The sequence below is a fragment of the Buteo buteo genome, chromosome 4, assembly GCF_964188355.1.
Source record: "Buteo buteo chromosome 4, bButBut1.hap1.1, whole genome shotgun sequence".
In the NCBI taxonomy this organism is placed as follows: Eukaryota; Metazoa; Chordata; class Aves; order Accipitriformes; family Accipitridae; genus Buteo; species Buteo buteo.
The window spans coordinates 56,256,141-56,282,078 of NC_134174.1; the positions used below are offsets into that span (position 1 = coordinate 56,256,141).

Here is a 25,938-nt window from a genome sequence, read left to right on the forward strand (position 1 = left end):
CTTAGAATTAGGAGAATAACAGTATTTTTCTGTGTGTTTTCTGCTAATGAGACTGTGCCAACCATTGAGGGAACCATGCTGTAACATACAGTTTGCTATTCCCTTGTGCATACCATCTCTCTGTGAGTTAATGTTTGCTGCAGTAACCTTAAATATATAATCCAAATAGAAGTTTTGGTGGAAGGATTGCAATATTTATGTATTGTTGCATATAATAGTTAATAATATCTATGTCATATTGCATTAGTCAGATCTTGGGGGAATGAGTTATTCCCCTTAAGTTTTCAACTGTTGTGTATGAATCTTTTGAAAAGATCAAATTTTGTTAATTCAAAGAAAGAAAATCTTTCACCCCCTTAATTCCTTGTCTCCATGTAAGGGAGGATTGAACCATGACCATTGAAGATGCCAGTTTGGATTTCTTAGCATAGGACTGAAGCTTAAATCACCTGTCATGGAAGCAGGATCAAATGTATTTAAGCAGAGCGTTTGGAATAACTTGAATTGGTAGTTGAGAGCTAAAATACAGGAAGAAACTGCGGGGCTGCTGATACAGGACATATTTTGAAAAGGCAAAACCTCTGAGTAACATGAATGGTTATTTGACTTTTAATGTTCATGTACCCAAATGCAAAATGAGTATATGCAAATCAAAACTGCATGTACACAAACATTTTTGATCCTGCTCTGACCTTTGGAGAATGTTATGTGGCAGAAGAAAGACTTTGGCCAAAGTCTAGAAAAAACAAACATGCCTACGCAAAGCTGTAAATGCTTTTTGTTCCTCTTAATCCAGAGGGTTGGTTTTTTTCTCCATACAATACAATGCTACATAAATCTTATGCATGAACAGTAAAATCCTTTCCTACACAGTTCAAAAGAGCATATTTATTACGTACTTCTTACAGCAAGTCACATAGATGGATATTTATTATAGAGTGCATTGTGGAGTGGAGACGAATAATGTCTTATTCAAAACGAACTTTTAAAATAATGTTTAAAATATATAAAGTTGGTTTGGTTTTTTTTTTTTTCAGGTGTAACTTGGTGTATACATAAAATGTTTTATCAGTCCTCAGAAATACCTGGTGGAAATATGCTAATTCTAAAGCTTTTTTCTTTTAAGAACGGGGAAAAATAGTCTGGATCTAGACCTACAAAATTTTACTATCTCAAGTCAGAACAAAGGCGAACATTTGTTTTGTTTATAATTGTTAAGATGCTCATAAAGATAATCATACTGTCTCTATAATCACTTCTGGTTTTTAATGAGGTGTTCTAATAGAGCTACGACAAGGAGGAAATAAAAGAAACTTATTCAAAGCAGATTTCTAGTTACTTCAAGCAAAAGGATCTGGGAAAGATCAAAATACAACGTACTCTGTCAATAGAAAAAAACAATATATGCTATAAATGCAGCAAACTCCCTAGCATGTAATCATGCATGCTAATTAACCAATGCCTGCCTCTCTCTCAAAAGTGAAACTGAAAACAGTAACATCTGTTATTGTTACCTGATGTAGAAGTTTAAAATAGTTTTATTTAAACAAAGTATTATTACCATTATATAGTTTACATGCAAATTTGTGTAAAAATGAATTTCAGAATTTTTTTCATGCTTTTTTTTTTTAAGTGTCTTTCTTGTAAGATACAGTGGAGAGTGTCTGGCCATGCATGTTTCAAAAAAGTAAATATTACAGTTAATATTTGAATTCTTTAGAAAAGTGCTTTAACAACCATTTTTCTGCACTTGTAAAGCTACCAAGTCTAATTCTGTTGTGGAGTCAGGCATCTGTTTCACCTTTCATGTTTAATTTACAGTGCAGCTCTAGAATTGGAAGGTTGGTCTTTCATTCTTGCTATAAAGCATGAAACCAAAACAAATGATGTTTGCGTTATTAAGCAGACCTTTTTCTTTTTATTATTAGAATGTGTGTTGGAAAACTTCTCAGTAGTTTGTTTTCAAATAATGTTATGCAGATCCCTTATCTTTGTTGTTAAAAATGGAAGAGCAAATATTGAGGTTGGGAAGATTGGTTGTTTTCTGTTTTGGAAAGAATATTGAGATAAAAATAAATGTTACAGGATACCTTTACCCTCAACATAAGATGAAACAGCTAGGACTACGCTTTTAAGTGTGTTTTGCTGTTACTGCTGTTTTACTGGATGTTATCATAAATATTTATCTTTAATTTTTTTTTTTTTTTTGCCACATTGAGAGAATTATTTATGGCTGTGAAAGTAATATTTAGACTTTGGAAGTAATTCTTAGGAATTCTTACTTGCTGCCTGATACCAGCTTTTGTCCGATACTAGTATAATGAGATTAGGTGACAAAAGTCAGGTTTTGGGATTCTTGCTGTGTCCTGTCCTGGGTCATCTCAGCTAGGTTTGGGGCCAAGATGCCCCATGCACCAGCCACACCAGCTGCACCAGTGTGAACCACCTTGTGATGCTTCACATCAGGAGTCAGAATTGCCCCTGCAGGGCAGTTCTTGTCTTTTGCTGCTTTGGAGAGAACCTATGTCCCTACTTCTCATTTAATTTCATTTGAATGTCAAAAGCTAGGTGGAGTAAACCCAGGCCTTTTCTTCATGGTCTTTACATATAATTGGTGAAGTAGATTTTAGTCCTACAACTTAATTTATTCAGAGGGAAAAGGTAACCACTGGAAATGCCTTAACAAACTAGTGGTTTTATGATGGCTTGAGAAAATACACCTTCTTATTTAAAGTTTGCTAAATAACAAGTTACAGTATTCCTTCAAACATAACTTGCAAGAAAATTATTAGAAAGTGTGAATAATTTTGTCTATGTATGTCTATATGTACGCACACATACAGGCTGTGTGTTTAATATTTGCTTTATCCCCTACATATTAAAAAAAAATAAAAAAATCTCACCTTGCCTAGTTTTGCTGGATTAGTTTCTCAACAATATCCTGTGAATAAGTTATTTGCAGCAACTGGTTTCTGAAATTTTTTGCTATTTAAATAACAGTCACTCTAATTGTAATTTCTTCTTTTTTAAAAAAGCCAAAGAATATTTAAATGCATAGCAGAAGTGCTTTTTTTTTTCTCCTTGGGTATGCAAGGTCTTGTTTTCCTTCTGCTTTTCAAGTCAAAATCTTACTTGTTCTCTGGTTAACCTTAGCACTACAGGGGTTGTAGCTCCCTAGTCTTGAGGTGTGGAGTAATAAAGTAGAGGCTGACAGCATTTTCAGCGTGGCCGACTTCAATGAGTAGCCATCTGTGGAAGTCCTCCTAGACTTCTGAAGCAAAGAAAGTAAAATGCCCAGACGAATTAATGATGGCTTGGCAGCTTTTTAATATGGGAGCTTGAATAAAGCCCCTGGCTGAAGAAGAGCATAACCTATTGATTACTGGTAGAGGATCTGGTTTTCTGTGTGGCTTTGCGAACAGCTGTGCTGCCACAATGTGGGGAGTGTCAGAAAGGCAAGAATGTGCAGTCAGAAATGAGAAGGTGGAGGCTACTTCATACTGCTTGTCAAGTGTTAGTAGTTTTTTGAGGAGCACCACAAAACTTCATCTTAGGAGTACTAAATAGTAACGACCCTAAGCTATTGGCTGCATGATGGTTTAAAGAATGTGACGAGAATTAAGTATTTTTATATTCCTGTCTTTCTTTCATTGTTCCTTCACTTGGAGAAAAGTTATTAAACCCTTTTTCTCCTGGATTTTATCTAGTCTTTAATATGCAGGTATTCTGTTTTTGTAGAGAAACTACCTAAAGGCAGGAAAATAGTACAGAACTGTCTAGAGAGGGGTTTTGTTAGTGTCTTTCTTTTTTTGCTGATGACAGTTGTCTGGTGAAATTCACATATATATGTTTACTGTGACTTTTATAGGCTCAAAACAAAGAAACAAAAGTACTGGCTGCTGCAAAGGTGATTGATACTAAATCGGAAGAAGAACTTGAAGATTACATGGTTGAGATTGATATTTTAGCATCCTGTGATCATCCTAATATTGTTAAGCTCCTAGATGCTTTCTACTATGAAAACAATTTGTGGGTAGGTATTTTTTCATCTCTGAATGCTTTTACTTATTTCAAAAGGTTATTGAAATTACATTTTTTTTCTTGACTTGAATAAAAGATTATTTGTTAATCACATTTCTTCTGGGTTGTCGCTGTTGGGATAACTTCAGTTTCAAAACTAATTTGTAAATTGTGAGTATGACTTTTAGGAAATTGTCACTGTAAAATTGAGCTACACAGAGTCATTTGGTCAGGAGTTTGAATCTAAAATTTGGAAATTAGCAGTTCATTTTGGTGTATGGAGAGAGTTCTCGGTGCTTATTTGTAACAGCAGGTCTCAGATTTTAATTACATTAGCATAATTTAGAGTGAGATTCAGAATCCACAGCTGAAAAATCAATAATGCGCTGAAAAGGCCAGCCTGTGAAATATGTATTTTAGATACGAGTGAATTCATTGGTACTTCTGGTAAAGACAGTTTACCAGGACTTGAACCATAATTAATTTACTTAAAACCTAGATATTTGTACATAGAAGTATAGTGGATATACATATGACTGTACGTCACTCTTCTACTGTATCCCATGCACTGAATAGCTTTAGCTATGAATATACAATTTTTTCTTTGAGCTGATCCAATGCAATATTTGTAAGTGCTCTTGGAATTGTACAGAGAATACATCTTTTTTTTTAAAAGAGTTTATAATTAAAAAAGATACCTAAAACAAGGAAAAGAAAATTTCCTTGGAGTCTTACAAATATGCTTTATCCTTTAAGCATGAAAACAATGGAAATGTAATACCATGTTTCCTGATGTACGTTTATTTTGATAAGCTTTGTGAAAACTTTGTGTGATCTGAATGCAGAGTAAAATGATATTGTATAAAACAGTGGAACAGTGAAAAAATTTCCATGCATAAAGGTCAGCATGAAAGCAAGTACACGTAGAGACAGAATATGAAACTGAGCGGACAAGCTTCACTGGCAGAATAAAGATAGGAGTAAATAGTTTGAAAATAAAGTTGTAGATACATAGTTACAGTGAAGTGCAGAGGCATGAAAGCGACAAAGGGAAAGCTATAATGATGTGGTAAGTATACAGAATTTAGTGGAGGAAAGGAAAAAAAGAATGATATTTGGACATAAAATATGCTTTTGCTTTCCAGTTTAGAAACACAATTTCTCTACCAAAGAGACCTTTGTCAGATTGTCAGATCAAACAGCAAAGTTTAGAGAAAGAAATTCTTTATTTACAATTTCCCACACTTAACTTACTTGGCAGTAGGTATATAGAAGCATGCAAATGGAATAATGGTTTAAAGGATTTACAGAGTTACATTATATAATATATTTGTTATTACTATTGTTGTGAGGATTAATTATAATAGTAATTTGAAGTACTATGTAACATAGGTGGTGTATATATGTTACGGTATAGGGTATAATTTGAGGTTTCCTTTTATGGGCAATTATACTCTGATTTTAAAAGTACTCTAAAGGAAAAAATTAAGATATTATTTCCCAGGATATTGACTGTTAGGATTCTGACAAGAAATACGCATTAGCTGTCAGACAGAAAATTATAATTTAATGTTTAAAGTTGAAAATAAAAAAGAAAAAACACATAAGGAAGAGTGGGGTGTCAGTCTTGGATGACCTTTCCTCTCTCTTGCTCTCCTCATTCCCTTTGTCTACCCTCCTTCTCCTTGGTGTATGTTCTTTCTGTCCTACATGTCAGCATAGTTTGTGCCCCCAAATAGTTGCAGTTTATTTTTGTTTCAAATGGAAACTGGGAACTGGAGATGGAGTTGTTCTAGTATTAGATTCTGGGATAAAAGCCTGATGAAGGCATCAGTGAAAATGGAGGAAAATTTATGTAAACATCTGAATTCAGTTATTTTCTGTAACTTTTAAGAGTATTTTTCCATATTTTCATCTCATCTGAAACAATATAGGAGATAACATCTGCTATGGGAAAATAATGTAGCTCTTAGACTTTTCAGTCAGAGAGATTATAGTATAGAAGTACAGTTTAATAATCGAGAAATGAGTTTGCAGGGATTATGTAAATAATATTACAAGTCGGATTCAAGCTGACTGTTTTATTATGTTTTATAAGTTTTATTATGAAATTTTATATTTGGATTAAAACTTTTGTCTGAGGATCTCCAAGCATTTTTCAAATAATTTGCTTGAGCAGCACAGCCCTACTTTTAGCTGGGTAACAGTATCAATATTTTGCAGAGGTTAGTGAAATAATTTGTCATGGCCAAATAGTCCAAAACTCTGGTCTCCCAATAAAGCTCCCTTAATCAATGGTTCAGTTCAGCAGAACTATTTAATTTGTAATTTCTGTATTCTTTTGTTTATATACAGATCCTGATCGAATTTTGTGCAGGTGGAGCAGTAGATGCAGTAATGTTGGGTAAATAAGTTGTTTCAAATAATAAACTTAATAACATCTTAAAATTATAATATATATTGTAAGACTTGTTTCACATGTATTGTTTTGAAATGCAAATATTTATGTAATTGGTGTGCTATATGTGTTGAATGTCTGGGGTTTAAAATTAGCACTTACATCTCTATCTATGGACATTATAACTTCTTAAGTTAGATTAATTTTCTCTCATTTTTAAAGTGTTTATTTACTTTTCAAAACACATTTTTGTCTTGATCCTTTAAGTGAATGTGATGAGTTGTTCTCATATGCTTATGGAGCTCTCTGTTGTTATAACATAATCTATATGAGCCTTTTTCAGGATCTCATTCTTCCCCTTCCCTTGCCATCTTCCAAATTGCATAGTGATAGTTTTTTATATTGCATCAACCTTAAAGTTAAATTTTTCTGTCCTTATTCCTCAAATTAGGTGAATGCTAATACCAGTAAGTAAAGGTTCTAGTCTTTAACATCTCTGTATACCACACAAAAGAACCAATCTCTAAACTATATAGCTTTTTCACAGTTCAGATAGGGACGTGTTCATAGTTCATAATGAGGAGGGTTTTGGGTACAAGGAATGAAATTTTTACTGAAAGGAGCAAATATTTTAAGATAGAAGGTTTTTTGACGTATGTTGTTCAGACTCTGTCAGATTAATTAATTTTCACACACACTTCTATACAGATTGCTATGAACACGTAACATAAAATGCAAAAATGTTGTGTTTATTTCTGTCTCTTTTTCTCGTAGAGCTTGAAAGGCCATTAACAGAGCCACAGATCAAAGTGGTGTGCAGGCAGACACTGGAAGCATTGAACTACTTGCATGAAAATAAGATCATCCACAGAGATCTAAAAGCTGGCAATATTCTTTTCACATTAGATGGAGACATTAAACTAGGTAAGCATGTTGCATATAAAAGTCTTTCCCAGAACTTTGCCTGGTCTTATAATTGTATTTTCCTTAGACTGTAGTTTGGCAGAGTTCAGTATTTATCTATTTAAATATCAGTCTAACAGTGAGGGTTTAGATGCTTGAGTAAGTGTCCTAACTGTACTTAGCACATCTTTCAGACTACAAAATCAGCAGGGGTAAGTGCCAAGTTGCCTCAAGTCAGACACAGGTCCTACTGTTTCTTACTATAATGTTCTTAATTATACTTATCTTTACTATGGTAACATCAGAACTTCCCTTGGAAGTTGTTAGATTGGAAAATGAACATCCTTCACTATTGCCAAAAACTAGTACCTGGTACAGTTGTCTCTTCCAGTATTGAAAGAGAGAGGGAGAAGTAATAATGGTAATTACTCAACTTAGTTTTTCCATGCCTTTTTTAATTGTTTGTTGCACTGAATTAAAATAAAACAGTCTGGAAGAAAATGAATACAAGCTTACTATTGTTGATTCCTATTTTTTTATCTGAATTTAAGCAGTCATCCACATTTTCCCTCTGATGTGGTAGGGAATCCATGAGGATTCCTCCATGAAGAACTGACAAAGGACTACTGGTGGTGAATAGTGTCCCTTCAATTCAGCCAGGAAAAGATAGGGATTGTCTGGATCCGCTTTGTTCAGGCCTTCATCAGGGGCAAATGTGTATAAGCTGTCAGCCTTTACAGTGGCTCTACCAGTGTCATAGTTCCATGACATAGCAGCTTGCATTCAGGTTTCAAAAGCTTCTCTCTACATGATGTATGTGATTAGTTGTGTTTCTTTGGATGCAAGTTACACAGAAGGTAAAGGTAAGGAGAATCAGAGGATCACCACAGTGAACTGAGGCTCTAAATTCCCAGCCTTGCTACAGACGTTCCTTTTAAATGTAAGCAAGACGTGTCCAAATTCACGAACATATCTACTACCTAACTCGTATTGATCACAGTGTCTCTGTAAGGTATAGTGCATCATCTCTGTTAAGAAGTTGAGAATATTTAAGAACCTACTTTGCTACATTGATTAGTTAAGTGTATCTGTGCTTTTTGCACGGATTCCATTGCACAAGATTATTACTTGTACATATAATACTTGCATGTGCCTTTCTCTTCATCTGCAAAGTATGGATAACTTTACTGTTTTGGCTTTTCTTGGAAGCCTGAAGATTTATTGGTGGCCTTGGTCTCATAGGCCTTATTTACAAATGTAATAGACTCACTATCTTAGTTTCTTAGTACTACTGTAAAAGAAATCACAGATCATAGCAAAAGTCTCATGGTCAGAGAGAGATAATTTGTTTCTGTTCATGTTATTTGCCTCATATGACCTGGATCCTCCTCATACAGACTGGAACTATTTTAAGATTTTGTCAAGCTTAGCTGATATACAGCACTGTGCAGGCTCTCAGATACTACTTTACAGTTCAGACCACAGGGAGATTTCTTCCACATGTACATTTAGTGATGTATTCAGGTTTGCTGATTAAGATTTCCAAAAAAAGATATACTTTAGTATTCAAAAGTGTACAGCATCCCTTGGAAGAGTATTTTACTCCTTTTAAACTATTTGTGTTTTGATTCTGGTACACACAGAAATGGGTAATTCCTTGTTTTACAAATACGTGAATGGCAAATAAATTTCCTTCATTGCATTTTATTTGTATAAGGATTTGAGTTTTATTATTTCAGTTTCTGTAACTCCTCAAGACTTCAGTTTTTGCATTTGAACAAATAGGTCTCTTAGTTATTTTTTTCCCCCCAGAGCAAAATTAGGCTTCTCAAGTGTTGAGCCCATCAGGTAATTTTGTACGGATTGAAGATGGCAACATAATGGCTATTTTGTCCCTTTGCTCTAATCTCTAGATCTTCCTTAAGAAAGTTACATCTATAATAAGCATATAACACATATTTAAATGTTGTCTTTTTTCCTAAGTGGGTAATGTAATGCTTTATAGACAAGTAATAGTAATTGCAAAGATAAAGTTGATTTTTGGTTGGATGTTACATCAAAGGTGCATATGCAAGCTTTCAGATACGTAATAAAAAGTGAAAAGTCATGTGAAAAGAAACCCTTAAGTAAAAGGGAAAAAGTAGCTTTAAGAGAATTTGAGTCCTGAAATTAAAAATGGAATGAGTTGTTGAATTAATGAGAGCTAATGCCATGTCTGAGGAATACAGCCTTCATAGGCTAAAGAAATGATTTTCTAATTAAGATAATTTAACACACTTATTCCTACAGTAAATACATGCATCACTCTTGTCTCACACAGTTCAAGAGTAGCATTACCTTTTTTTTTAGCAATGGAGAATGTTTATTCAATATATTTTATTAGAAATGCTATAGAACCTTGGCACTCAGTTACCAAAACACAAGTATTTTCATCTCACTTTTAAGTTTTAATACTGCAGAGTGTTTGCTCTGGAACATTTACCATTTTAAAAGACAGTTGTAAAATATAAAAATGTAATATGTTTTCCACCACCCAGTTAATAGCATTTTACTGTTTGCTTTAAGCGGATTTTGGAGTATCAGCTAAAAACACAAGAACAATACAAAGAAGAGATTCTTTTATTGGTACACCATATTGGTAAGTGTACTGTTTTGCTGACTTTTTAGTATGAACTAAAATCTTAAAATTACTTTTATTGTTAATATTACAAGCTTGATAGAATATCGTGTAAATATATTAAATGAGAGTAGAATGTGCTTCTTAAATAAATTCACTGAAGCGTTTTAGAACCTTTTTCAGAGCAGGTAAGAGTGCATTTTCTAATCTGGTACTTCATTATTCTCTTTGCAGGATGGCTCCAGAAGTAGTAATGTGCGAGACCTCTAAAGACAGGCCTTATGATTACAAGGCTGATATTTGGTCTCTTGGCATTACTTTAATAGAAATGGCTCAAATAGAGCCACCTCATCATGAATTAAATCCAATGCGAGTGCTTCTGAAAATAGCAAAATCTGATCCGCCTACATTAGCACAGCCTTCAAAATGGTTAGTATTTTGTTTACAACTTTCCCACCCCAAATTGTAGATTTTGAGTATGAGGCATGCCAATTCATATTATTTGCTAAACTTATGTTCATGGGCATAGACCTGTTGAACTTTACAGGACTAGCTTTATGCATAAAGTCAGTTACATATTCTATATATGCTTGTTTGTATATACACGTATACATACATACATATGTCTCCTTATCCAATTGGGACTATGGTCTTTTTGTCATAGTTCTGTATAGAAGCTTTTATACTGAAATATTTTGCAGATTTTGCATTAAAATGTATGCAAAATAGCTTTTTACAAATGCATTAAAAGATCTGAAGACCATTTGAAAATCGGGTGAAAGGAGACTTAAGTGTTTTTATACTAAGAAAACATTTTAAAAAGCCATTATCTATTTTGTCATTTTAATATCTTTATGTGATTCAGTTAGTGATACAGCAGATGTGGTGTATTAAAAATCAAGAGTCAAAAGTAAGCTCTTCTATTAATGGACAAACATTTTAAAGATTGTATTTGTGCCACATTGGTCTTTGCATTCCTGTACTACCTTTGTGTTTTCCTAAGTCGATAGAAGGACCTGGAGTTGCAGTGTAGATGCATGTGAAAGCAAAAGAATATTTCGCTATACCCTAGTTTGATGTCAAGACAAAAGAAGAACCACTACCTGTTTGCTTTTTGTGTAGGTCATCAGATTTTAAAGATTTTCTGAAGAAATGTTTGGAAAAGAATGTAGATGCAAGGTGGAGCGCAACTCAACTTCTACAGGTAGGAAGAGTTAATTGTTCAGAACTATTGTTTAAAGGCAAGCATATTTTTATTTTTTAAAAGCAGAGCAGTATTATAGTAACTATTTAAACAACTTCAAATTAAGTGTTCATACGCAATCTGTTTTTAACATTGTTGCATTGATCCTTATTTGGTAAAATCGGATTAAATCATAACCAAGAGCAAATTATTTGTTTACATATTTTGATGTAATATAACATTACTTTGCATAAGTATTTATACTTTGATACTTATAATGGATGAAGGAGATATTTACATAAGTAGTCAATTGCTGACAGGTGTTTTAAAAGCTTTAGTGCTCAGCCTTCCTCTGTAATGCTGTCACTGCAGAATAGCTAAACAGGACTGGATGTGACTAGGTACATTTGATTCTGTTTAACGTCAGCACGCATTTACTTTATCCAGAATACATCCGGCATATGTTGAATAGATTTAAGCAGCAGGGCCAAGCAGAGAAAGAAGATTGAGACAGTAGAAGAACAGGTAGCTGTTTCCTCTTAAAGAAAAATGTAGAATTCTATGTTCTTGTTAGGAAAAATTGTTCTAAAGACAAAGCAGATTTTTTTCTGAAAAGAATATTTCTACATAAAGCTTATCAGAAAATAATTTAACTGTGGAACTGAAAAGAAATGAAACTTGTTTCCAGGAAAAATAACTTTAAAAAAAATCTTTCTACTTCTATTCTTTGGATTGTGAAACAGGTCAGTATAGATGAATTATTTGTATTTTTAGCAAGTTTGTTAGACTACTTACACAGTATATTTGAATACAAATGTTTCGATTTTAAAACTTCTGCAGAATAAAAACATTACAACAGTTATGATTAATGTTAACTGTAAGTCTTCAAGTTTGAGAAAACCAAAGTAACATTTCTCTGAAGTTATATTTCCTTCAAGTTACAATTTTCCCATTGTGTACAATGAAGTCAACACTTAATATTGTGCTTATATTTTATTTTCACAAGCATCCATTTGTTACTGTTACTTCCAATAAACCAATAAGAGAATTGATTGCAGAAGCTAAGGCTGAAGTTACAGAAGAAGTTGAAGATGGTAAAGATGAGGATGAAGAAGAAGAAACAGAAAATTCCCTGGTCAGTTTAAAATTTACTTTTTAAAATATGCAACTAGTTTCAATCACTATTTTCCTATGGAGAACTCAGTTTCTGATGTACTACCCAACTTTTTCATCAAGTCTTCTAAGAGTAACAACATAAACATACTCTAACCTTATTACAAAATAAGTAGTCAGCATTGTCAAAATCAGCATGTTCTTAAACTCCTTAAGAACTAATAGTAAAGAATATTATCTTCATTTATTTTTACATGTTTATGTAGTATAGAATTTTAAAAATCCAGATACTGATTTTTATATAAGTGGTTTTAAGTCAAAATGACTAGATGAACAAGTAAATGTATATTTGTATTCTGTAAGATGTTTAAAACTTTAAGGAAGGTATGTGACCATTATGCTATAAACTAAGTTTGTGATTTTACAGCGTGGCTATCAAAGAAAAAAAAAACAAACCCCCCATATTTTACCACGACAGGATTGCATTTATGAGTGTATTTCTAAAGATGCTTAGGAGTCTTACAACACAAATGCAGTTCCTCAAAGGGCAAAGCTGTGAAGTTCAATGATATGGTAGTAGGTTGCAGAGTATACAGGTAGTGTGCTTTCTGACTTAACTGGCTCAAGCGCTGTAAACGTGCATGGTGACCAGTACCACCAGTCGCTGCCATTACCAGCAATGGTAAAGAAGCCAAATGCATGTGCACAAGAAGCACTCCTCCATTTCCTCCTCACCCCTCACCACGCTAGTCACGTCCCGTGACCTTCATACCACTTTCCCTGTCCACCCCAGCAGATCTCCAAGTGTGCATTCCCACTGACTTCCTCCAGGACTTATTCTCTATCTCCTAAGGCATCACCTGCCACCTCCCTCTGCTGATTAGCTACTAAGCCATCAATCCCTGGGAGGATTGGAGTGAAGTCCACACTGTGACTCAATTTTAAGTCTGGACGCAAGCAGCAGTTCAAGAAACTGTGAGGTAGATGCATCTACATTATTTACTTGTGGCAGTTTTATGAACTGCTTGGAGATCAACGCTAAGCTGCTACAACAACTACCTGAAGAAATCTTTTAAATCCACTTTTGACTTTAAAGGCATTGTTTTCGGTATGCTTAGGAAAACCTTAAGGTAGGAAATGCGCGATCAAACCCATGCTTGTTACAATAGCTAACCTAGTATATTCCCAATGGCAAATCAGATGCCTGATCTGCAAATTACAGGGTTCTAACAGTAAATATAGACAGAGAGATCTTGCAATCACTTTGAAGAGTGAAAGGGCAATTATGGTTAAAATGATACTTTATTAGTATATTCTTCTTTGTATGGCTTTATGTAATCTGATAACATTCATTCATATTCTAGCAGCAGCAATTTCTACAGTTACATAACTGTTTCTATTCCAGTTTCGTATTGCCACTTAATCAGATCTGCTGGAGGTTTTCACCATTTTAATGGAGTTTCACAGTGATTAAAAAAACAGACCAAAGAATTTTCAGACATTTTTAACAAAGAACACAACGAAAGATACTTTTTTTGTTGAAGCAGAAGGAGGTCTTAATATTGCATTTTATCAGTGCTGCTAACTAAAGCTACACAGCTTCTTCCTAGCCAAACTGGCACAGACATGTGTCTTTCAACCAGGGAACTGAACTAATTAAAAAAAAAAGAAAAAAAAAAAAGGCAACTTTACTGGAAAAAGACTCTTGAAGATTCTGTTAAGCATGAGGCAGAGGGCTGACCATGATCCCTTTCCTTCAATCACAGTATATTTTGTTAAATTATGAGATGAAAGAGGGTTCCTGTGAAACTGTTCTGTTCAGAGCCTGTCTGCAGTTCATGCACTTGTTCTGTGGTAATACCAAGTGAAGTACTCCGAGATTATCAGATTCATGTAACTCTGCCTGTAAATACAATATTAATCTCTGTTCAGGTATTCTTCAATAGAACTGTGCTTTAATTAAGTAGAAAATGATTAAATATTTTTCTTCCTTTAATTTTTTAGCAGTTACCTGCAGAGAAGCGTGCATCCTCTGACCTTAGTATTGCCAGCTCTGAAGAGGATAAACTTTCACAGAATGCCTCTGTTCTGGAATCTCTTTCTGAGAAAACAGAAAGTAATGCAATTGAGGACAAAGCCAGCACTATGTTTCCAGATGACAAAACAACTGGAGATGAATCTGAGGACATTAAATTTAGGAAAACAGCTGATAACATATGCAATACTACTGTTGGTCATGTGAAAGTGCAGAATGGTTCTGTGCCAACTGGTGAAGATGAGCAAAGCAAAATAGCGCCAGCTGAAGAGAATACAGAAAGCCTGGAAAAAACACATGAAGATACAGAACCCCAGAAAGGAGGGAAAGAACTTGATGTGGTAACAAAATCAGAAATAAAGGATGAACCCAACCTAAAAACAGAGAAAGAAAATGACATGGGAAATGAACAGACAGAAGATAATAAACTGAAAATAGTACCTACAACTGAAAATAGTGTACAAACCAAAGAAGCCATTTCTAAGGAAACTGGTGAAAAAGAAGAGAAGAGAACAGATCTCTCAGAAAGTAAGGAAGAAAAGGTCCCTGCAGAAAATACTATAGAGCAAAAGGAAGATAAAGATGACGCTCAGAAAGATGCAATAATAGACACTACTACAGAAACTCTACCTAGTGCTGCAGATAAAGTGGCTGTTGAAGAAAAGGAACTAATAAAGCATGGAATTGACAACATTAAGGAGATAGGTGGTATTGCTGAAACACAGATCAGTGATGGGGATAAAATACCTGAGACGGAGGATAAGCCAGTGGAAAGTCAGGCTAAGCAGGTCCATGAGATAATCAGCTCTGAAGAAACTCTATCGGAAAGCCAAGATAAAGCGATCAAAGTAGACAAGAAACTGGCAGAAAGTGAAAATGAGGATATTAGTGATATAAGAAGCATGGAGGAAACAGAGATCAAAGACTCAGGAAAAGACGACATAGACCAGAAGGCAATACAGAGCAAGCCTGAGGATATTTCTAATAAAGCAGTGGATAAACTGACTGATATGGACCAAAATTCAGAAGAGTGCAGACCTGAGAATATCCAGGAAAACAGTACTCGGATAGATAAAGAACATTCAGACGTTACTTCTGATGAAATAATGAAGAATAAGCTTCAAGATATTGTCAATGAACAAGCTGACGACTCTGAAGTCACTCCAGTCCCCAGCATTAGTATTAGCACTGAAGAAAATGAGGAGAAAGTCAAAACAGATAATCAAGACAATAATGAAACTTTACAGCAGCTAGAATCGGAGAATTTGAAAGAAAATGATACAGATTCAGGCACTGGTTCTACGGCTGATAACAGCAGCATTGATTTGAACTTGTCAATTTCCAGTTTCCTTAGTAAAAACAAAGAGACAGGATCAATATCTTTACAGGTAAGTATAAGCAATCATATATTTTTATATAAAATCCTATGTGAGCATGACCCTTAAATTATCTCCAAGTTTGACCTTTGCAACAAAGAAAATTGAGTGAGAAACTAGTATGACAGTGTGGAATATAAAACTTTGTAGAAACCGAAGTATTCTAAATTGCGTGCTTTAACAATATCTGGATTTTGTGCAGTTATGCAGCAAAGCTAGAAGCTACGGAGCTGCTAATTATTTTCTTATTGCATAATTGTATTTTTAAAATGTAGACTAGCATATAACAGGAAGTCTGACAATATTAAAGGTGAAAATTTGTGAATGGTTGTAGTTCAAAGCTGATATTCAGGAAGTTCTGCACAGAATTCCTGTTTTCACAGGACAAATCTCTTGCAACATCTGATCTATTGAATTCCTGTCACTTCCATCTTCTGTCTCTGTTTATATTTAGAAGATCTAAGGCAGATAGTCTCTCAGGTTTGTTTGTTTCGAATACTGTACTCCTATGGTTGTACTATATCAATGCAATTATGCCAGTATGAATGAGCTTATTCAGAGAAAGCACATTCCAGATTATGAACTTTATTTATATCTTTATACTAATATGATTATAGCCATACTAGGATAGTAACTGTGTAACCATGGGTTTGAAGAAAACAAAACAAACCTAAAAAACAACAACAAAAAAAACCCCAAACAAAAATGATACCTTGGCATAGCTGCGCTAAGCATGACTCCAAGGTGTTTGCAGTAGCCCTAACACAATGGAGACGCAGTTTCAGCTGGGGTATCTTTTCTCTTTTAATGTAACAATAGCGGCTCTGAGAAGTGAGATTTCTCCAGTTCTGTCGGCAAGATCATCACATGATTGCTGACTAATATATATGAATTAAAAAAAATAACCCTTGCTTGTTTAACTTATTTCAAAAGCAGAAGTAGTGAGTAAATTGCTATTCTGTTTCAGTACTATTTTTCAGAATTAAATATCTTTTTTGGTGACTGGGAAAGTTATGGTCAAAAGCAAACAGTAATTGCAACTGTCTTCAGCTCTTGAAAATAAAACTGTATCAGTTCTGTTCAGGGTTTACGTAGATCCCCCCCCCCCCCCCCCCCCCCGGCAATTTAGATGATCAATAATTATAGGTTCCTTTGCTGACTAGAGAAAGTTTCAGTACATTAGAATTTTTCAAGTTCTCAATTGATCAGTGAGGTACCTGACAAGTGAGAAGAACTCCTCTTTACTATACGGTAGGCCTTCACAGAAATATTTGAAATAATTGAATATTAAGAAAAAAGAGGAACAAAGGATATAACTTAAGTACAGAATAACCTAACAATGCCTTATTCAGGAAACTAGAAGACAGAAGAAAACTTTAAAGAAAACTCGGAAGTTTGTTGTTGATGGAGTAGAAGTGAGTGTAACCACATCAAAAATAGTTACTGAAAATGACTCGAAGAGTGAAGAAATGCGATTTCTACGGTAAGTGTTTTTAAAAGTAAAATTTACAAAAGGTTAGCAGCTAATTTTTTCCTCTCTGAATAAAAGAAGGGGGCTAATGATTTCTTCTGTAATACTTGGGTATTAATTTCAATTATTTTGTTAGTAGAAAGGAATGTAAAGTGTTTAAGACAATAAATTCAAAACCAGCTTTACTGGACCTAAGTTTTAGATGCTTTTTTCATCTTTTGTAATTTTCCACTACTTTTGTTTTCCCATCAATATTAAGTGTTCTTTTTCATTATTAGGCGTCAAGAGCTAAGAGAGCTAAGACTTCTTCAGAAAGAGGAGCAGAGAGCCCAACAGCAACTCAGTAATAAGCTTTTGCAACAGCGAGAACAGATGTACAGACGTTTTGAACAGGAAATGACAGTGAGTTTCTGGACTTTGGTGCTCTTAAAATATGACATCTTGATGGAGTAGGCAGAATACTACTAGCAGCAATCACGTGTTTCCTTTTATGATGGCTATAGCTTAGTTTTCATTCTTGTTAATAAATGGCAATATTTTCCATTGTGGGATGCCTAGCTTGTATGCTAGAACTTGCCTGCCAGAACAGTTCATCACGGCCATCTTCTGCTGTGGTATAGCACTTCACTGAACATAATTTAGTTTTCTAAAAAATAGATGCCAATTTATTTTTACAGAGTAAAAAGCGACAGTACGATCAAGAAATAGAAAATCTAGAAAAACAGCAGAAACAGACAATAGAGCGCTTGGAACAGGAACACACAAATCGTTTACGAGATGAAGCAAAACGGATCAAAGCAGAACAGGAGAAGGAATTGTCCAAATTCCAGAACATGCTGAAGAACAAAAAAAAGGAGGTAAGAGACAATGATGATAATATAGGAAATAAGGAGTATGGGCATAACAAACAGTTGAGATTAGGCCTCCCAAAAGCCTTGTCAACCTCATGTGCTGTATTGAGTTGTGGAAGGGTTACTAGCAGTCAGTATTATTTCTTTTGTTTTGCTGCCTAAAGTGAAATACAAACAGCTAACAGGAAGATTTAGGTATTGACTTAATCTAGAAAACATCACCAAGTTAGAAGACTTTGTTTCACAGAATCTTTAATAAAATACTTTGTCTCAAATATTAAATCAAGAATAAGTATTTTCTTAATGATTGTGAAAAATATTTGAGCTTTCTACTTTAAACAAATCCAGCTATAGCTACGTGGTAAATACTTATCAAATTAGACTTTCGAAGAAAAGAGTATGGTCTTGATCACTACTGAGAACCACTTAAATTCCAGAGATTTTTTAATTGTTGTTAAGCGTAATTTGTTAGATTTTTATTGAATGTGTGCTGCTGTTGTTTAGAATTTCTTCACATGAAGTGAGCAGTTATATGGATTTAGGTTTTTAACTCAAAAAAGAAAGTCAGGAGAGAAAAGTCTGGATAACCTAAAATCTTTTACAGTTAATTTCATACATGTCATACAGTTAAGGCAAAATGAATGACTTTTGACACTTGACACCTTATGCTATTAATTTGTTTGTATTAGAGTAAGAGAAGGTGATGTGTTTCCTTATGGATTTTGCATATTAAAAGCTGTTTTATTTCATTTTCAGATCAGTTGTGTAGTGCTTGTTTGTATATAAATGGCTCTAGCGTTTGCTCTAATAGTTACTAGACTCACAGACGTCCCTTTAGAAATTTGTACTGTCCATGCTTTTGCATAGAATGATCCTGTAGTACAAAAGTGCATTAAAAAATATAGGTTGTATTCAGTTTGAATCATATGCTCATATGTAAATAACAATTTTTCTTCTTTTGTGGTACCTCTTGCATTTTTGAGTCTCTCTCTGTTTACTGGTGATTGGGTCCTACATGGGAAAGCGGGAAGAATTTTACGTATTGCTCTGAGCTAAAAGCAGTTCTTTCATGGAAATAGGAATAGCATGTGGTGATTTGGACTCTGTTTTCTGATGATGCTTCCACTATTAAACAAACAGGCATTTGGTTTTGGGTGCATAGTTTTGTATTTAAAGCTTAAGAAGGTGATTTACAGTTTGAAGGAAAATGCAGCTAGTGCTCTAAAACTACCCATGCTATATTGGAGTGTGCAATGTTACATTGTTGTAATTTTAAAAAATAAATAAAATGCATCAGCATATTAACAGATTAATAGTCAGTTGATTTAGCCAAGTTATATTTAGAATCTTTCTACTAATCTAGGCTAATTCACCTTGGACTGAAACACGTTCCATTCCAGCATATGTGTCGTGAAAAGTTTCTTGAAAACATGCTTAGTTATTTGTGGGTTTTTCTTTTAAATTCTTCAGGACCAAACACAACCAATTAATATTTTATTTGCTTGTATGATTATTTTAAAGACATAATCTATGTAGATGTCATTTATGGTTGGAGACACTAATAATGGCATCTTACAAATTCATGTTTGAGACAGTGTCAGAAATAGCTGGTTTTCAGTGGAATTTATTTTAAACTTCCAACCATTTGTCACAGCTTTACCGTGAAGTAGACATACTCTGTAGTCCTTTTGCCATAGTGTTTCAAGAAAATACCACTTTTGCAGGTGGTCCTTTTCTTAACTATTGACTATTCTAGCTGCTGCATGAAAACGCAAGCAAGCAACTGCCATTTCTGAGAGCACTGGGCAGCATTTGCATGCAAAAAGAGGCTGGCATATACCTCCTCTCTGCACTGCGCTGGCATACATAAAGCATGTATTGTTCCTTCTCTTCTCATTAAGCTCTTTTCACTAAGCTAACATCCGTGCCACTGAAGTAATGCATGCTTCCCAGTACTTTTCTAGTGCTTGACCTGCATGTCCTATGTTCACAGTAATGCTTGCTGTGGAGAAAAAGTGTTCTTTTCGCCACCTTCTGCATGCTTATATACACTGTAGGTTTTATGTGAAGTGGAGAAAGCACCCAAAGAGCTGAGAAAAGAGCTCATGAAACGCAAGAAAGAGGAGCTTGCACAAAGCCAGCATGCTCAGGTAACAATGGCCCCTTCAAGCTACTAAAATATAAAAGGCGGCAGTATTCACACAGCTTGATGATTTCACTTCTTGTTGTTGTTGAGTGAATATGGAACCTAACTCAAACTAACCCTACATACTGCTCTCTTTCTTCAAGTACTCCCATATCACATCCCATAGAGTATACTGTGTAGAAACGTAGGAGCACAGATTTCCAGATTCGTGCTGTTAAGCGTAATATTTTCTATGCTGTACTGAAAAAGAATGGTATTTTTCTACAGCAAGTTTATTTACAGTGCTTTTATGAGTGGTAAGTACCCCATAGGTCCATCAAATTATAAAGGTTACAGTTAGAAGTAAGTTTTGAGCAACATAAGCGCAGGGGAGGAAAATGTATATGATGTGTAAGCATGAGGCATCTTGTTCATAGAAGCAGAACAGAATAGGTAAAATGAAGTTATTTAAATGTCAAAGTGTAGGTGTATGGAAACTTTACAAGACATCATCTATAATTTCACGCCTTCAGACTTGCTGCTTTTATATGACCCAGCTAGAAAGTGGGCTAGTATTTTAGAAAATACTTGCTTTGTGATGGCCACAGCTTGCACTGAGTGAGTTTGCACCACAACATAGCACGTTTGGATTGAGTAACCTAAAGATTAAATGTTTATGTGAGTGGCCTAGAAAATAATAGCAACTTTATTCAGTTATGTGTTTAATTCAAAAGGGGATTTTCCAGGATAGATAGAATGTGATTGAGTTGCAGCGCTCTCCCCATACCAAGGATATGTGTCTCTGAACTTTTTAAGGAAACAATTAAAAACCTAATTTTTCATAGTGTTTGTAATGAGTTAGGTTTTTTTCTTTTGGTGATTTCAATATGTTGAAGTGAGTGGGGTGAAAGAGACAATTTTAAAGGTGAAATATCCTTGGAATGATAAATACTAGACAAGGTGCAGACGTTTAGTTTTAGAATATCTAGAACTTCTGTCAGTGATGACTTCTGTGTGATTAGCCTTGACATTTTAAATGTATATTACTAACATACAGCAGATCTCATTTCTTCTTTTTTTTAAGAACAGAAATATATTTCATTATATTATGACATAGGAAGTACATTGTGTCCCACAGGGCGTTGCTCAGGTTATGATTCAGTCTTTTCAGTTGTCTTCATGTACACTTTTCAACGCACAAATGCAGGATGTAAGTCTTAAAACGTAAAACAACAAAAGTTTTATTTTCCTAATTTTCCAGATGTGTGTTTTCTCTTCTTCTGCTCATATGTGCTGATCAATGTCACTGTTGTCTCAGAACTAGTTAGCACAAATGTATGTAATTATGCAGTATTTGTAGTAAAAAGATCAAAGTTACAGTAGTTATTAACTTTGGGCAAGACACTGAAGTTTCATTCAAATGCAATATAATACAGTTCTCTGGTGTTTATTATTTGTTCAGCACATGTGAGAAACAATGTGTGACTTCTATGCTGTGTGTGCAGTGAAACCATGTATTTTAAAGATATCTGAGTTTATTTTAAGATACTTATTCGGCAAAACCAAGTGGTAACTTTAAAAAAGGTGGACTGTCTTGTACTGTCTGCCTTTTAACCATCCAATATGTTCTTTAGTAAAGTGTGTGACCTTTATTATATGTGATACTTGAGTAGACGTGGGAAGTGGAAAGGCCAGAGTGTTTTCTGAGTTTCCCTGGTTTATCTTATAGTGCTAGCAATTATAAAACTTCTCAAGATTTACCATGTAGAGAGAGCAGCAATAATATTTAAATGATTGGGTAAAGCTCAAGCGTAATTGCTTTTTGACCATGACTACACTAGAACACAGCTTTCCCCCCACTCCCTCCATATGAAAAAATTCCTGGCAAATAAAACAACATGTTAATTATGTGTCTGCACCCTCAGAATAATAAACTTGTAGTTTTTTTATCATTTAAATCTAGAAAGGGAAACAGAATGGTGTTTTTTATCAGTCCATATATTTGATTAGGTATGTCTGACTTAATTTACAGACATGGCCTTCCAGTTCTTTTTGTACCCTCAGGTCTGTCACTGTCGGAACTTTGCACCAGCTTACTCCACCTCTGGTTTTCTGTTACCTGTCCAAGTGTAACTCTACTGTCCACTGGGAGAGATGAAAGCCTCATCTATTAATAACTTTCTGTGAAGATGAAAACCAGGATTCTCCTGGTCATAATAAAAAGTACTTTTAATGAACATTTAATTCCATATGTTGCTGATGAATATCTTAGCAAGTAGCATAGGTTCAGTAAAAAAATAAAAATACATAGCTTAGGAGACCCTTCCACTGATCATCTGTAGCCCAGTACTGTTCTCCTGCATCATCCCATCTCCCTTCCGATAGACCATCTTTAATGTTGCTTTGTTATATATAACAGCAAATGCTTCAGCTGCCCACCTTGGCCCTGACAGGACACTGCCATCATCCTTTCTTTTGACCTTTACATCATGGTAGAAACGTCTGCTTTAATTTCTTGTTCTTTAAGAGTGTGTGTGCATGCTTGCATGCTTGTAGATGCCTTTTTTTTTTTTTTTTTTTTTTTTTTTTTTTGATGGTTGCAAAGAAGAAAGGCAACCGTATGGTCTTGGGGCATGGGAGGGGGATTTTACTACTGCCTGCTTTTCATGATGTTGTGCAACAGAGTGATGCACCCTGGATAATGGAAAGATGCAGGTGATATGGGGACTGCATCAGGCAGATGGCAAATCGCTTTGCGAGGAGTCAGCTCAGCTCTGGGGTGACAAGCTTGTTAAGTTCTGCAGAATGCAGTTCCTGTAAAAGCCATTGGGTGTCTTCATAGCAGAGTCTTGCAGAACTCCCAAACTCAGTATCTGCGATCATGACAAGATAAAACACTCAAGATTGAGAGACAAATCTGAAATCCAACTGTATAAATAAATAGGCTTCAACTAATCATCCAGAGCAAAATAACCATGCATACTTTTATTTTCTTACACCCATGAATAATTAACCCTTGATATGATGAGATCAACTTCGTATTGAGTACTTGTCTTTGCTAGCTTTGAACCTGCAGCTTGTTTTGAGGAGAGACAAGACATGCAATAAATTGCAGATTGCTGGCTAGTTTGTTGCCTTTGGTCTTATTTCTGAAGGTGTTATTTAAACATTAAATATACTCTTACCTACTTTCTATGTAAAAAATACAAGAGATGCATAATTTTATAGCTGAGGCATGTTGGCTCAAATTTTCATAGATATATTTGTTTTGTTATATAGCTAATGCTGAGAGAACTGGGAGTTTCATTAAAATGTAACATGGCTAGAACACAGTTTAATTTACTTCTGTGGGTTTTTATCAGGAGCAGGAATTTGTGCAGAAGCAGCAACAAGAACTGGATGCATCTCTGAAGAAAATTATTCAGCAGCAGAAGACAGAACTAGCCACTATTGAACGAGATTGCCTCAACAACAAACAGCAGCTCATGAGAGGTATCCAGCAGCAGACTCTCTTCAAAAACAGACATTTATGTTGTATTTTAGTAAAACAATAGTCTGTCTTAAATTTATGAAATCAAAGACCTAATCTAGAACTGTAATAAAAACATCTGCTATGGAATAACATTGTTCTTAAAACGCACTTGTAGGCCACATCTAAACATACACTAGCAGGTAGATTAGAAAGTATTGTATTGTACTTTCTGAACCAGCCGCCTTCTTTTTTCCAGCTCGCGAAGCTGCAATCTGGGAGCTAGAAGAGCGACATCTGCAAGAGAAACACCAGCTCCTCAAACAGCAACTCAAAGATCAGTACTTCATGCAGAGACACCAGCTGCTTAAGAGGCATGAAAAAGTTAGTATTGACTTTGACACTTTCTTTCGTGTGTTATAATATCCAGGTTTTTTATCAAGTAGTACTATGATCTCTACAGGTAGTTGTTTGCTTGCACAGGCAAGACCCCCACAGGTATTTTGAAGCTGTATATGATATGTTGAAATAAAAAAAATCTTAATAATTTAGTAACTTAGTAGTATGTTGAAGTATAAGTGATCATATTTTTCCCTTTTGATTCCTAAAAAAAACCCAAAAAACCCAACCACAACATCAACCTTTTTCTATTAAAATTACCAAATTCCGCGTATACACCAAAACCAGTTTGGGCTTGTATTTAAATAAATCTACTCATTAGTAAATCATCCTGGAATTAAATGAGGAGAATGAACTGGATTAGCTTTTGGGCAAGTAGCTGACAACTGTCTCTTTATAGCTAAATCCTATAAAAGCTCAGAGACAACACTTATTTTCCACAAGGCATTTTGTTTTTTATAGAATACACTAAACAGAATAGTTCAATTTTTGGAAATGTAAATCCAATAGAGAGATATTATAGGGTCTCCTTGGTGATTGGAGCATGAGCAGCCTCCACTGAAGGCTTGTTTCTGTATCGTTTGGTTTATCCCCATAATGGCTGTTGCTTTCACCAGCTTTTGCAACAAACTGACCCTTCACAACTGCAGTAGTGGAAGTTCAGTTCCACAAATGTTTCTCCCTTTGAATAACATAGACTTTTAAAAATGCAGTTCAGGAGTTGAACAACAACTGGTAAAACTTGTATTCATATTGGTTAGAGAATTTCATCTGGGTTGGGCGTGAGCCAGAACTTTCTGGAATAAGTGGAAGACCCCTTCCTTCCCATTGGTATTGCTAGGGCAGGGACTGGTTTCTGCTGAAAGAAGCTGACTCAAACAGCATGCTTGTTGATGAAATGAGATGCAAATATTCTAATGTAATAGTTACTGTGTAACGTTTCCATATGGTTAACATTTTAGGAAACAGAACAAATGCAGAGATATAATCAACGCCTTATCGAGGAGTTAAAGAACAAGCAAACTCAGGAAAGAGCGAGACTGCCTAAAATCCAGCGAAGTGAGGCCAAGACTCGAATGGCTATGTTTAAGAAAAGTTTGAGAATCAATTCATTAGCCTCTCCAGACCAAGATCGTGAAAAAATTAAGCAGGTAATTAATAAGAACAGTTTTAATAGTGTAAATGCTTAATGTGATGTAAATGTGAGGATGGGATAGAGTGTACTCTCAGCAAGTTCACAGGTGGTACAAAACTGGGTTGATGCACTGGATGAGGTCAGAGGAAGTCATCCTTCCCCTCTGCACTGGTGAGACTCATCTGGAGCACTGGTTCCACTCTTGGCTTCCAAATACAAGACAGACATGGATTTAATGGAGCGATTCCTGCGAAGGGCCTTGAAGATAACTGAGGGACTGGTGGGTCTTGTTATAGGGAGAGACACTTCGGATACCTGGGATGCTTCAGCCTGGAGGAGAGAAGGCTCAGGAGGATCTTACCCCTGTGTATAAGTACCCAACTGGAGGGAGTAAACAAGGTGGAGCCAGAGTCTTCTCAGTGGTGCCCAGTGACAGGATGAGAGGCAGTGGGCACAACTGAAATAGAGAAAATACAACTTAAACATAAGAAAACACTTTTTTAGTGTGAGGATGGTCAGAGGCTGGAACAGGTTGCTGAGAGAGGTTCTGGAGATACTCAGAACCCAACTGACCCTGCTTTGAGCAGGGGGGATTGATCTTCACAGGTCCCTTCCAATGTCAACTGTTCTGTGATTCTGTGAAATGAATACTTGATTTTTGTGAGCTTTTGAACTAAAACTGTAGGTATTCACTCATTCTTTAAAAGGGAATGTTGTAAAGAGGTTTAGAGGTTTGCTTTCTACTGATGCACAAAAGTCCCAAATCATGGTTTCATATGGTGAGCACTGGAAGGATGAAAAATCTGGAAAATACAGTTTCCTGTAGCTGTATAACACCAACCT

The 25,938-nt window shown here is 35.2% G+C and overlaps 1 protein-coding gene across 3 annotated transcripts in view; it reads left to right on the top strand.

Moving 5' to 3' along the window:
- SLK (STE20 like kinase) overlaps nucleotides 1–25,938 on the top strand; it is a 48,595-nt gene that overhangs the window by 17,757 nt on the left and 4,900 nt on the right. Inside the window, exons 2-16 of one of the 3 annotated variants that reach the window (XM_075026315.1) lie at nucleotides 3,869–4,033; nucleotides 6,376–6,424; nucleotides 7,193–7,342; nucleotides 9,887–9,959; nucleotides 10,173–10,367; nucleotides 11,061–11,142; nucleotides 12,128–12,256; nucleotides 14,239–15,657; nucleotides 16,998–17,128; nucleotides 17,395–17,518; nucleotides 17,794–17,973; nucleotides 20,025–20,117; nucleotides 23,455–23,584; nucleotides 23,821–23,945; nucleotides 24,923–25,111. In XM_075026315.1, the coding sequence (XP_074882416.1) occupies nucleotides 3,869–4,033; nucleotides 6,376–6,424; nucleotides 7,193–7,342; nucleotides 9,887–9,959; nucleotides 10,173–10,367; nucleotides 11,061–11,142; nucleotides 12,128–12,256; nucleotides 14,239–15,657; nucleotides 16,998–17,128; nucleotides 17,395–17,518; nucleotides 17,794–17,973; nucleotides 20,025–20,117; nucleotides 23,455–23,584; nucleotides 23,821–23,945; nucleotides 24,923–25,111 (3,234 nt within the window). The remainder of the gene's footprint in view (nucleotides 1–3,868; nucleotides 4,034–6,375; nucleotides 6,425–7,192; nucleotides 7,343–9,886; nucleotides 9,960–10,172; nucleotides 10,368–11,060; nucleotides 11,143–12,127; nucleotides 12,257–14,238; nucleotides 15,658–16,997; nucleotides 17,129–17,394; nucleotides 17,519–17,793; nucleotides 17,974–20,024; nucleotides 20,118–23,454; nucleotides 23,585–23,820; nucleotides 23,946–24,922; nucleotides 25,112–25,938) is intronic. The other 2 variants (XM_075026316.1, XM_075026318.1) reach the window with 2 other exon arrangements.